Raw genomic sequence first — 13,354 nt, forward strand, 5'->3', positions numbered from 1 at the left:
GTTAGCCACCCTGGCAGGTGTCTCACGGGATGGCATGCCCCACACGCCCCACACGCCCCTAGCTCCGAGTCTAGCACAGGACTAGGCCCTGCCTAGGAATTGCAGTCCCTGTGGCCTAGGCTGCCTTTCAGGTTTATTTAGAACCCCAGAGCACTGCAGCTGGTGGTGGCAAGGCTTGCTGAAACTCAAGTTCCAACCGCTGGGGTGTGTTTCCCCTGTAGTTAGGGTTGGTCTAAATGCTTCTTTTTTTTTTTTTTTTTTTTTGAGACGGAGTTTCACTCTTGTTGCCCAGGCTGGAGTGCAATGGTGCAATCTCTGGCTCACTGCAACCTCCACCTCCTGGGTTCAAGCAATTCTCCTGCCTCAGTCTCCCGAACAGCTGGGATTACAGGCATGTGCCACCACACCCGGCTAATTTTGTATTTTTAATAGAGACGGAGTTTCTCCGTGTTGGTCAGGCTGGTGTCGAACTCCCAACCTCAGGTGATCCGCCCGCCTGGCCTCCCAAAGTGCTGGAATTACAGGGATTACAGGCGTGAGCCACTGCGCCCAGCCCTAAATGCTTCTTTCACAGGCATCAGCTGAGCTCTTCCTGGTGTTGCTATCTTCTGTGACAGGAAGGCACTGAGTTCCAGCACAGTCTCAATCACTGTGCCGTCCCTCCCACAAGCGACAGATTCTCAGTGCCATACCGCCATTGCCGGCTGATGGAGGAGGGGTGGCGTCAGCAATTCCAGACTGTCTTTCCTGCCCTCTTCAGTGCCTCTTTCAGTGATTAAAAGTTAAAACTGGGTACTGTGGTCATTCACTTGATTTTTGGTTCTTATGCAGTTGCTTTTTTGTGTAGATAGTTGGTGTTCCTGCAGGGAGGATGATTTGTGGAGGCTTCTATTGGCCATCTTGCTCTGCCTCCCTTCTCAAACATTCCTATGCCAATACATTTAAAATGTAAATACATTTTAAAATGTAAATGAAATAGACAAATTCTTGCTAAAACATGTTACCAAATTGATACAAGAAGAAATAAAAAATCGGAATAATCTTTTTTATGTTTAGAAGTTGAATGCATAATTGAAAAACTTGACATGTTAGAAGCCTCTTCTGGTATCTGATAATTTGAGGTTGTCTGCTTATGTTTAAGAATGGGACATTATCCGCTGGGCGCGGTGGCTCATGCCTGTAATCCCAGCACTTTGGGAGGCCGAGGCAGGCGGATCACAAGGTCAGGAGATTGAGACCACGGTGAATCCCCGTCTCTACTAAAAATACAAAAAATTAGCTGGGCGCGGTGGCGGGCGCCTGTAGTCCCAGTTACTCGGGAGGCTGAGGCAGGAGAATGGCCTAAACCCGGGAGGCGGAGCTTGCAGTGACCAGAGATCGCGCCACTGCACTCCAGCCTGGGGGACAGAGCGAGACTCCGTCTCAAAAATAAAAAATAAAAAAATATAAAGAATGGGACATTATCATGTTGAATGAACACAGTAAGAATACTGGTGATTGTTGACTGTGGTCTTCAATGTAGGTTACCTGGCTAGGCTGTTCGTTTAAGAAACATTCAGCATGATTATGTATTTCTTCTTGACCTACTTCTCCCTGTGTCCTTCCTGGAAGATAAAGGGCTGGCTCTAGTATTCTAGGAATTAAAAGGGAAAAGAAGCCCCAGGGAATCTGAGCATCCAGTATTCATGCATTCACTTAATCCCCCTGATTTCAGTGTGGTAACTTTGGCCCTAACGGGACCTGGCATTTCCCACTCTAGGAATTTCTGCATTTTCCTCTCCAGGTTGTATTCAAGGTAGGCAATGCATAGTTTGTGGGGTGGGGGAGAAGATCTAGGATTCTGTTTTTTAAACCAATTTTTAATGATCTTTAACACTGCCTTCCTCGCCCTACTTTCAGAAGTATCTAGGACCTTCATTCCCAAGATTTAGGGGTATTGTGCAGTGTATGCCTGGTTGATTCTTAACTTTTCCCCCTGCCAATTTAGGATCAGGTTTCTTCTATGTGCTAAGTCTACTACCAGTGGTCCATATGCTTTCTAGCTCCCACGATTGTGTTGTCATTTTCCCTTCCCCTCTTTGTTTCCACACTTGGGGGCTTATGTCTTTAAAAAGTAAATTCCTTTACTGCTGTTTTAGTGAGGTTTTGAGAAGCAGGCAAATGAAATGTGTGTATTTAGTACATCAAATTTACTTCCAAATCTTCTCCCTATGTTAGTTGGAATAATATTTTCAACTATAGGAAAGACAGAAATGAATAATAGCAACTGGTCCAGTTAAAAGTCAAATAGGAATTTTCAGGGCCTTCAAAGTTTTAACATCTGTGCATGAGTCATTCAAAATGGGAAATGGTCAACCAGACGTCATAATTCAATTCCAGGACATTTTAACTTTTCAAAGCATTTTATGTAATTTTTCTAATTTTATATTTAGCACCATGCATTTTCAGAATGCAGTATAGAGCTGTATTACTTATCCACTTAATAGACAGTAAACTAAGTCAAAGTTAGTCTGTGATTTAATAGCTAGTGAGTAGCCAAGCATTGATTAAGATTTTTCTATTAAAATTTGGTTAACTCAGGTGCAGGTACAGTGGCTCATGCTTATAATCCTAGCACTTTGGGAGGTCGAGACAGGAGGATTGCTTGAGGCCAGGAGTTTGAGACCAGCATGGGCAATATAGTGAGACCCCATCTTTACAACTTTTTTTTTTAGACAGGGCCTCACTTTGTCACCCAGGCTGGAGTGCAGTGGCACAATCTTGGCTCACTGCAGCCTCACCCTCCCAGGTTCAAGTGATCCTCTTGCCTCAGCCCCCCAAGTCACTGGGACTACAGGCGTGCACCATCACGCCCAGCAAATTTTTGTATTTTTTGTAGAGATGAGGTTTCGCCATGTGGCCCAGTCTAGTCTTGAACTCCTGAGCTCAAGTGATTCACCTGCCTCGGCCCCAAAGTGCTAGGATTACAGGCATGAGCCACCTTGCCTGGCTTCCTATACAAAACAGTTTTAAAAGTAAAAAATCAGTTGGGTGTGGTGATGCATGTCTGTAGTCCCAGTTTCTTGGGAGCCTCAGGTGGAAAGATTAGTTGAGCCCAGAAGGTCGAGGTTGCAGTGAGCCATGATCCCACCACTGCACTCCAGCCTGGGCAATAGAAAAAAATCCCATCTCAAAAAAGAAAAAAAAAAATTGGTTAGATTAAAATTGTTAATATTTTTCTAAGGAATAATTCAGACTGCATGGCCTACTTGTAAGCAAAAACAAATATCTTCACTTTTTTTTCCTGTATGACTCAACCTTAACTAATCACAGTGTAAACAGAGGATAATTGTGAGGGAGGTATTTCAAAGGTGGTTGCTTATAGTCTATCATAGTCTATACTATTATATTAACCAAGGTTAAATGTGTTTCAGGGGCTTGTAGTCATGTCTACAGATCTTGAAGAAGTGGTTAGCAGCATTTTGAATGTCAAAATTCCAGAAATGTGGATGCGTAAATCCTACCCGAGCCTTAAACCACTTGGCAGCTATGTGAATGACTTCCTTGCAAGACTAAAATTCTTGCAGGTAAGTTCATCCAAATGACCGTATATTGTTAAGTTTCTCCTGGTTTCATTTTCTTCTTCAGAATGCTTACTGTAATGGGTATTTCTCTCTAGTTTTTCTGTGCCTCCCAGGCACAACTCAGTACTACTTAATATTTCATGTAATGTATGTAACTGCTACACCGAACTGTCAAAAAGCTAGCACTAAATGAAGGGAGAAAACATCTAGCTATGTTGGTTTTTCCACGAAGTATTTAACATTAAAATAGGTACCTACAGCAAAACATCTTAGAAAGCCAGTCAGGCGACCAGTGAGGGGTATTAGAGCTTCATTGCCCAGCACTTTTCTAGGTCATGAAATCACTGGATTGCTGGTTCAGCCCAAGTCAGTAATGACCTCAAAGGCTAATCGTCTTGGAAATGTTGAGTGGGCAGAAGCCTATCTACTAATTGTCTGGTAATATTGGTGCTTAACTATGTTCTTATTAACAATTGTACCTATTAGAAATATTGATTCATTTCCTAGATTCTGTATATAATGTGTCAAAAACTGCCTATAAAGAAATTTCTGCAGGGATAAAATGGTTAAACTCCCTTTTCATAATACAGGCCTTTTGTTTGCTACAGTCAATACTAAGGAACTAAGATTGTTTTTGAAGGATAAAGTTATACCTTGGGCTCTTATAGGGAAAAGCTTTTCAAACTCATTTCTTCAGATTTGCTTCTCGAATTTACTATCTAGTTAAAGTTGGTATTCAACTGACTTACCATTAGAATATATGTTATGAACAGAGAATTAAAGCATCTTGATATTTCTAAAGGCCTTAAGGTCTCACTACCCTGCTTCTTCCAGGAATTCCTTATACAATATTGTGTTCCTATATGTTGAATTTTACTGTGTTTTAGTGAAGTAGGAAGAAAAACTTCCAAAACAACATTCTGTTGGGTACTAATGACTAATTAGAGAGAGAAAAAAAGTGAAAAACAGAACCATCAGACCAGGCTTTATGGGGATCTCTTCTTCCGTTCAACTATATAACATGATATATTGTGTAACAATGCATATCAGATATTCAGTATTGTAGGGAGCCTTTCTGAAAGAATGATGTATAAAACAGACATTTGTTTGCATTAATGCACATTGTAATTTCCAAGCTGATATGATAGGTATGAAATTGAAGTCAGGACAAACACCGAATATGCCACCTGTTTTTTAAACCTTGAGAGTACGGCTTGTTATTACCCAGAGGTCATTTATTAGTTTATCTAAAAGATAATAAGTGTCTTTGGATAAATTCTGTTAAGTAGTGTTGTGTTCAGAAGTTGAAAGGCTCTCTAGGTGTGGTGGCTCACGCCTGTAATCCCGGCACTCTGGGAGGCTGAGGAAGGCATATTGCTTGAGTCTAGGATTTCAAGACCAGCCTGAGCAAAATAGCAAAACCCCTTCTTAACTAAAAACACAGAAAAATTAACCAGGTGTGGTAGTGTGTGCCTGTATTCCCAGCTACTTGGGAGGCTGAGGTGAGAGGCTCGCCTGAGCCCTGCCTGGGCAACTAGAGTGAGACTGTGTCTCAAACAAACAAAAAAGGTTGAAAGGCGCTACTGTTAGCTCACTTGTGTTTTACACCCTAGCAATGGTACGAGGTTGGTCCTCCTCCAGTCTTCTGGCTTTCTGGCTTCTTCTTCACACAAGCCTTCCTGACTGGTGCCCAGCAGAACTACGCCAGAAAATACACAATTCCTATTGATCTTCTTGGGTTTGACTATGAAGTGATGGAAGACAAAGAATACAAGCATCCTCCTGAGGATGGTGAGTGAGTGACAGAATGAGTTGGCTCATATCTGGGCACTGAACAAAAACATGACATTCTAGCTTACTTTCCTCAGCTGTTAAAAAAGTAATAAACATAAATGTAATTTACCCTAAATGCCAGAGAAAAAAATTATTGAGATACAAAGAGCAAATGAGTGAGCCAGGGGGAAAGAGAGAGAGAAGGGGTGAGGGGGAATGATCAAGAAAATAAGGGAGGAAAATGGTAACAGCAGATGAATCTGGGTAAAGAATATATGTCGTTTGTACTTTTTTGCAAAATCTTGTAAGTTAGAAGTTGTTCCTAAAGTGTTAAGAAGGTAATCATCAAATTAACAGCACATGGGATAATCAGCCATACTATTATGTTGACTGTGGGGACTTGACATGTACAGCATTGAAAAGAAGGTTTTTCCTGGTCCCTTGAAGTATATACCTTTGTAGAATCCTAAAATATGTATTCTTTCCTGTTATATATATGTCATTCCAAAACTTGGAGCTTACCACTCCAAAACTTACACCTAATAGAAACATTTGCTTTGTGGTTGAAGGATTGTGAGGAAATCTTTATTTTCTCAATGATTGTCTACACTTTATGGCTACCCTGATGTTTTATTTCAAATTTAGTGGACAAGGCCACTATTTTAAATAAGTTATTTTTTAAATGCTACAGATTACAGAATTTTACCAAAATTGTCTTTATATAAATGACATTAATCTCTACGTGACTGTTAATGTGTACTGCTTTAACTAATGTGTTGAAGACAACTTCCTTATTCATCACTGAATGATGGATTCACTGGCTCACTCTTCTGTCAGGCACTGGAGATATCAACAGGGAACAGTTTAGGATCTTGTCCCTCAACTAATTTATACTGTGGTGGAAGACACTAACAAGTAGATATGTAATCACAACAGTGTATGATAATCACATTACTGTGCCAAGAAGTTTTATTTTAAATTGATGTCACAAATCTCAAGATGGTTTGTAACACTATGAAGCAATCCCACTACTATTCCCGGGGATATTTGCTTTCCTCCTGTCAAAACAACCACTTCTGCCCTCTCTGCCCTTCCTTCTGCTCCCACATCTCACCTTATCCTTCATGGAAAAAAATTAAAAGGCATCTGAAGAGAGCTTTTAGCACCACTGACTCACTGCATTTGTCAACCTCTGTACCCTTGAGGAATCTAGATCCCATTTTCTTTTTCCTTCTCAAGGGCTTTGCTCCTTTAATTGTGCCCTCTCTTTCAGGAATAAATGATTTCTCTCATTAATAAATAATTCCTGTCAACCTACAACATGCTCTAGAATCTCTCATCTTAAATCAACCATTTCAGTTGTCTTTCTACATCCCCCTCAGCTGCTGTCCCGGATCTCCGCTCACCATTATAGCAAACTTTCTCAAAAGAATTATCTTTACATGCTGTCTGCAGGTTCTCACTTCCTATTTGTTGTCTGCCTTTCATCCTTTCTAATCAACTGATGCTGTTCTTTTCAGAGTTAGCGATGACTTCTATGTTGACAAATCCCATGAATTCTCTTCTGTCTTCATCTTAATTTCTTAGTGACTTTTACCACTTGCCATCTTCATCTTTCTAGAGACATGCTTCTCTCTTTGTTTCCAGGACATCACCCTCCCCTGATTTGCCTTATCTCATTGGCCACATTCATGCAGGTTGGCTGGTTTAGGCTCCCCTAATATTACAGTTTCCAAGGACTCAGTCCTGGGACTATTTCTTTTTTCTGATAGCATCCTAGCCCCAAGTGACCTTATTCTTTTTTGTATCTTTAAACATTAACTCTGTTTATGTCCTCCAAATGTAAATCTCTGAATCTTCAATCTAGATCTTTCCTCTAAGATCAGACCTCCATATCCAATTGCCAACCTGAAATCCCCACTTTGGTATCTCCTGAATATGTAAAATGAGTCATTTCCATAAATGGCACCACCATCCAGACAGAAACCCAGGAATTCTTCATTCTTCTGCTCCCTCATCTGTTCATATCAAGGGCAGTTGCTCACCTATCATCCTACTGTCACCACAACTTTTTTATTTTTTTTGAGATAGGGTCTCACTTTGTCACCCCAGCTACAGTGCAGTGGTGTGATCTTGACTTACTGCAGCCTTGACCTCCTGGGCCCAAGTGATCCTCCCACTCAGCCTCCTAAGTAGCTGGGACCAGAGGCGTGCGCCACCATGCCCAGCTAATTTTTTCATTTTTTGTATAGACAGGGTCTCCCTGTGTCTTCCAGGCTGTTCTCGGTCTCCTGAACTCAAAGCATCCACTCATCTCGGGCTCCCAAAGTGCTGGGATTACAGGCATGAGCCACTGCACCTGGCCCCACCACCATTTTTATCTTGCCTTCTCCTCTAGCCTTTATCCTGTCTCCCTACTGTCATTAGCCACTTATTGCCTTTAATTTGTATAGAAGCCACAGAATTTTTAAAAAAATAAAAATAGATTATATCAGCTTTTGGTCTCCATTGAAAACCCAGATAACTAAATACGTTTTTTCCCTTTGTGGTTTGAATAAAATCTAGACCCCTTATGGTGACAATGAGGCCAGGCATGTTCTGGCCGCCACCCACCCGTACAAGCTCATCATGTGCCACTATGCTCAGGTCACACTAACCTCCTGACAGTTTCTAGAACAGCTTATGTTCTTTTCTTTTGGGATCTTGGGAACACCACTTCCATCTGTTGGAGCCGCCCATTTCACCTTATTATCCCCTCTTGCAACTCTGCTTATTAACTTCAAAGCATCAGACTGTAATTATTTTGTGTGTTTCTTTCTTTATATCTCTGTCCCTCACTACAGTACAGATACCAGAAGAGCGGTGACCTTGTTTGTCTGCACCATTCTTTCTTGAGTGCCTCTCAGTGTCTAGCACATAAAGGGCCCTCAAATGCTGCTGGGGAGATTCCAAAAATTATGCTACTGGAATCCACTAAAAATGTATGGACTCTAACCCAACCTTTTAAAGATACCTTTTATTCCAGTCTCTAATACTTAAACAGTTTTATTGCAGAAACACATTTAAGAACAATGAATGCAAGGAATAAAGAATCATTGGGACATATGATATCTTAGAAATAATATTTTTCAGTCACAGATGCCTAACCTACCATTATTCTGACCATTTGTTCAAAATCCCTTTATTCTTAACATACTCAAAAGAAACTTTATCCCACTAGAGGCTTTTAAAATAGATAAATAAAACAAATACAGAAGGAAATTTAACAACCTTCTGCTAAGTTATTTATTGAATATAAGCTTTAACAAAATGTTTTCCCATACAGCTCACTGTATTACATGTCATAAAAGACACTAATATGAGTTTGAGCCCCTGCCCTCATAAAATTAAAAGTATAGTTAGATAAATTTAGCAACATACCAGAAGGATAAATAATTTGGCTCAAATTAAGTATTTGGCAATGGAGGAAAGGAATGTTTAAGTTGGGTAAAAGCAAATCAAGGAAAGGGCACGGATACTTACGGTGGGGCTGCTCTGTACCACCACTGGGATCCGGAGACTGCCCAGTCCATTACACGGAATCCTCACAGTACCCCTATGGCTCAGATACTACAATTATCGCCATTAGACAAGGTGGAAACTAAGGCTCAGGGGGGTTAAGTAACTTGCTGTAGGTCTCACAGCTAATAATGGACAGAGTTGAGATTCAGACCCAGGCCATCTGGCTCTCATGCTTAGCTGCTTTCTCTATGGCCTACTGAGTATTTTGGTAGAAGTTTGAAAACATCGCAATTCTTAAGGAACGTTTTCTTAAAGGAATGATGGTTATTTCTAAGTATTTAATTTAGATGCATGAATTTTTTTCTAGTTCTTTTTCATATTATAATAGGCAGAAGGTGGCATTTGGGTTGAAGTTTGAGCAGCACTGATGATGTCTTTTAAGGGTTGTATGTTTTTGAACTTAGCTAAAAGACTGAATTTATAAGCATTGCCAAAAGCTTCTGAACTAGCTGGTACCCAAGATCAAACTATTGTGTTGCCCGTTATTATATACTGAACATAATTATTCTACAGGGTAGCTGATACTTCTTTTTACATTGATTTATTAATTTAATCCACAGAAACTCTTATTAAAGAAGATCAAGTATTAAAAATCCAAAATTATCTTGAAAACAGTGGAGTAAAAATAAAGCACAACTTATTAAAGGATCCATAAAGCCCATTTAGTGTTCCAAGATCATACACTGAAGAGCAGTCATCAGCTAATTAAACTGTTTTACTGACTACCACAGTGTTGGCCCAGGCTTAATTTATAATAGCTGATAGATTTCTGCAAAATCTCAAACTTTATTATTTTATACACTTACCAACACACACATATGCATTTCACCAATAAGCACACATATCCACAAATTAGCCTTTTTGTCACCCTAGTTTTTTCCTTCCTACTTAGCTAATTATCAGAAAGAAAGAGAGAATCCATGGAATGATTTAGATAAATGGATTTTTCCCCAAGGAATCACTTTCTCATAGGACCCTAGTGGGAGGGACATAAATCCCACCTGAGAACAACTTGGGATAGAAGCCAAGTTTCTTTTTTTTCCAATCTCTACCCCTTCACCATACTTTATATTTTTGTATGTTCCTGTTTCTAGGTTCTGGGCCTCATAAAGATGTCATCCTTATATACCTAAGATTAAATTAAAACACAATGAAAAGGGGCACCTAAAGGCTACAATGCTGCTGAAAGTTTTTTAGTATTTGAAATCTGTATTAGTGAGGGTTCTATAGAGGGACAGAACTAATAGGATATATGTATATATGGGAGGGAGTTTATTAAGGAGAATTGACTCACACTATCACAAGGTAAAGTCCCATGGGATAGGCTGTATGCAAGTTAAGGGGCAAGGAAGCCAGTAGTGGATCAGTCAGTCTGAGTCCCAAAACCTCAAAAGTAGGGAAGCAGACGGTGCAGCCTTCAGTCTGTGGCCACAGGCCGAAGAGCCCCTGGCAAACCACTAGAGTAAGTCCAAGAGTCCAAAACCCAGAGAACTTGGAGGCTGATGTTTGAGGGTGGGAAGCATCCAGCATGGGAGAAAGATGAAGGCCGGAAGGCTTAGCAAGTCTGCTCTTTCCAATTTCTGTCTGTTTTATTCTAGCTGCACTGGAGGCTGATTAGATGGTGTCCACCCACATTGAGGGTGGGTCTGCCTCTCCCAGTTCAATTGACTCAAATGTTAATCTCCTTTGGCAACATCCTCACAGACACACCCAGGAACAATACTTTGCATCCTTCAATCCAATCAAGTTGACAATATTAATCGTCACAGGATCCTGTATTACAGATGCAACTACCTAAACTTCCTCTGATCTGAATTGCTAGGTACTACTAGCTGACTCAGTCACCAGTTGACAGCATTGCATAGCATGAAGGGAGGCAGAAAATAGTGAATGAGAGGGGAACTGGAAAAACTGTAGCTGACACTATGTGCTGATGACATCTCACAGATGGCAAAGGGCATCACTCATAGAGCAGGACAGCTATGAACAAGGACCTGTTAACATCTGTCATTTTCTATATATGCTATATATCTATATCTTCATGGCCCTTACTAGCCATGAGAAATAAAAATGTATTTAAAGATTCTCATCTTATTTCCTATACAATTGATGGGTTGGAAAGAACTTTTATCCCTATCACCACTTTTCTAGGTGTTGACATGAACTCTTTGGTTTACTTTCTATGATATTATCACTCTTCCCAATGAGGAATACTAGTCTGATTGGTTAGAGGCAGAAATTGATTGGGCTATGCTTTTGAGTCAGTCAGGGAGGGTATTAAATAGCTCACTTGGACCTGTGTATAGGTTCTTTTTCTTTTCCATTGTATTTCATACTATAAAGTTCTCCTACTTTGCCCTGTCCCCACCTGTTTTGGTGACTGGTGGACAGGCCTTAGAGCTGGCCACAGAGGTAAAGATGCAGAATGTGCTCTGCAGACCCATCTCTTCCCTCACGCAGGTCCACCCCTCCATTGCCCTGGGCTCAAGGTCCATTTTGCAATCCAGCTTTACCAGAGTTATACATTGGCAGTTATTGGACAAGTGCTTTGTCAATTAATAGAACTGATACTGTATTCCAACGTATTCTTCCCATCAGTTAAAACCCAGAGAAGAGAAAGGGTCTTTCCCCAACTCCATCATTAAACTATCCACATGTTGCCATTTAACTATAATTAAAATAAAATTTAAAATTCAGTTATTTGGTCACACCAGCCACATTTCAAGTGTTCAACTTACTAATACCAGCCTCTTGTAGCTAGTGGCTACCATATGGGACAACACATAGAACATTTCCATCATTGCAAAAAGTCCTATGGGACAGCACTTTTGAAGTAGATTTTCATATACAACTCTACAAAGGCATTTTCCCCTATATTAGCTGATTTGATTCTAACAACTCTACAAGGTGGACAAAGCAGATATTACTATTTTACAAATGTTTTTAAGGTTGTTCTCCAGATGACAAAACAGGTTTTGAGGTTAAATTAATTGCTCAAGGTCACATAACAAATTAGGAACTAAACTTTGGTCTTCCCAAAGTCTATATTGCTTGACATTTGTACTGTTACAATCAATTTTACCTTCAGACTCCAATCCATGAGGCTTTACTGATATGTAAAGCCAAAGAAAGTAACTCATGTTTCACTGATTGCCTAATTTGTACTCTTTAGCTGTTAGTGTACAACATTACTTTCTAGAGAGAGTTCATCATGTGTCTTTGATCATCAACAGACTAAGGAGAGCTCTTGGCAGTAAGAATAAATTCTAAAAGGGGAGGAGCAATTCTTACGACATTAGAGATCCTACAGAAGGGTGCTTTGTTCATATGCTCCCCACTAGCCACCACTCAATCCCTATTACCTTTATTAAAAACTATTTTTCCCCCTAGATTTCACAGCTTCTGAAAACACAGTATAATTATTGACCAATTAACAATATAAATTTGATAATGTTCACACACTGAGAACTTCCCATAGACTCATTTAAAATTTCTTTCCTCTTTTGTCTTCCACACCTAATTTTACTATTGCATTATTTCACTAAAAGTTTCAATGTTCTTGAAATATGGATGTTAAAACACTCAGGAGATTGCTTTCACTGGAGAACAAGCCTTAGGCTGCAAATCTAGTATCACCTGCATAGTACTTACATGTAGAAATTTCAGTTTCAGAACTCAATCAAAATGCATATATAAAGTGTTATATTAACGTGTTTCTTTTATATTTAGGTGTTTTCATTCATGGATTATTTCTGGATGGAGCTTCCTGGAATAGAAAGATCAAGAAACTTGCAGAATCGCATCCCAAAATTCTTTATGATACAGTGCCTGTGGTTAGTAAATTCTAATTATATATACATGTGGAATTATTTTATACATATATAATATATAAAACAGACCCCATCTTGTATGTATATATGCATGTACATATGTATATAAACAAACACATACACAGTCCATTCGTGTTATTCATGGGAATTATGTCCTATAAAGTTGCTTCCAACGTTGAATTAGCAAATACTGAACCATTGTTCCTGGGTAAATAAATACAGGGTTATTTCTTTGGTCACAACATTTTTGTTAGCTGATCAGTAAATAACCTTATTTGTGTCTGTTTAAAGACACCTTATTTAATATACAATGTTGAGTCATTAACCTTAACTCACGGTCAAAATGCTATGAGCTTCGTTGAGACATGAGCTAGTATTTTCTCTACGAGGCGTATCAGCCTTCTTGCACTTAGCATTGGCCGGGCGCAGTGGCTCAGCACTTTGGGAGGCTGAGGCGGGTGGATCACCTGAGGTCGGGCATTCGAGACCAGCCTGACCAACATGGTGAAACCCTGTCTATACTTAAAATACAAAAATTAGCCAGGCGTGGTAGCAGGTGCCTGTAATCCCAGCTACTCGGGAGGCTGTGGGAGGAGAATCGCTTGAACCCAGGAGGTGGAGGCTGCG

The 13,354-nt window shown here is 40.0% G+C and overlaps 1 protein-coding gene across 1 annotated transcript in view; it reads left to right on the plus strand.

Moving 5' to 3' along the window:
- The window catches only part of DNAH7 (dynein axonemal heavy chain 7), a 341,498-nt gene that overhangs the window by 325,727 nt on the left and 2,417 nt on the right, over nucleotides 1–13,354 (plus strand). The window contains exons 62-64 of the mRNA XM_033230791.1: nucleotides 3,414–3,566; nucleotides 5,177–5,354; nucleotides 12,627–12,730. Of these exons, the coding sequence (XP_033086682.1) occupies nucleotides 3,414–3,566; nucleotides 5,177–5,354; nucleotides 12,627–12,730 (435 nt within the window). The remainder of the gene's footprint in view (nucleotides 1–3,413; nucleotides 3,567–5,176; nucleotides 5,355–12,626; nucleotides 12,731–13,354) is intronic.

This window comes from Trachypithecus francoisi, unplaced genomic scaffold, assembly GCF_009764315.1.
Source record: "Trachypithecus francoisi isolate TF-2019V2 unplaced genomic scaffold, Tfra_2.0 Lachesis_group13, whole genome shotgun sequence".
NCBI lineage: Eukaryota > Metazoa > Chordata > Mammalia > Primates > Cercopithecidae > Trachypithecus > Trachypithecus francoisi.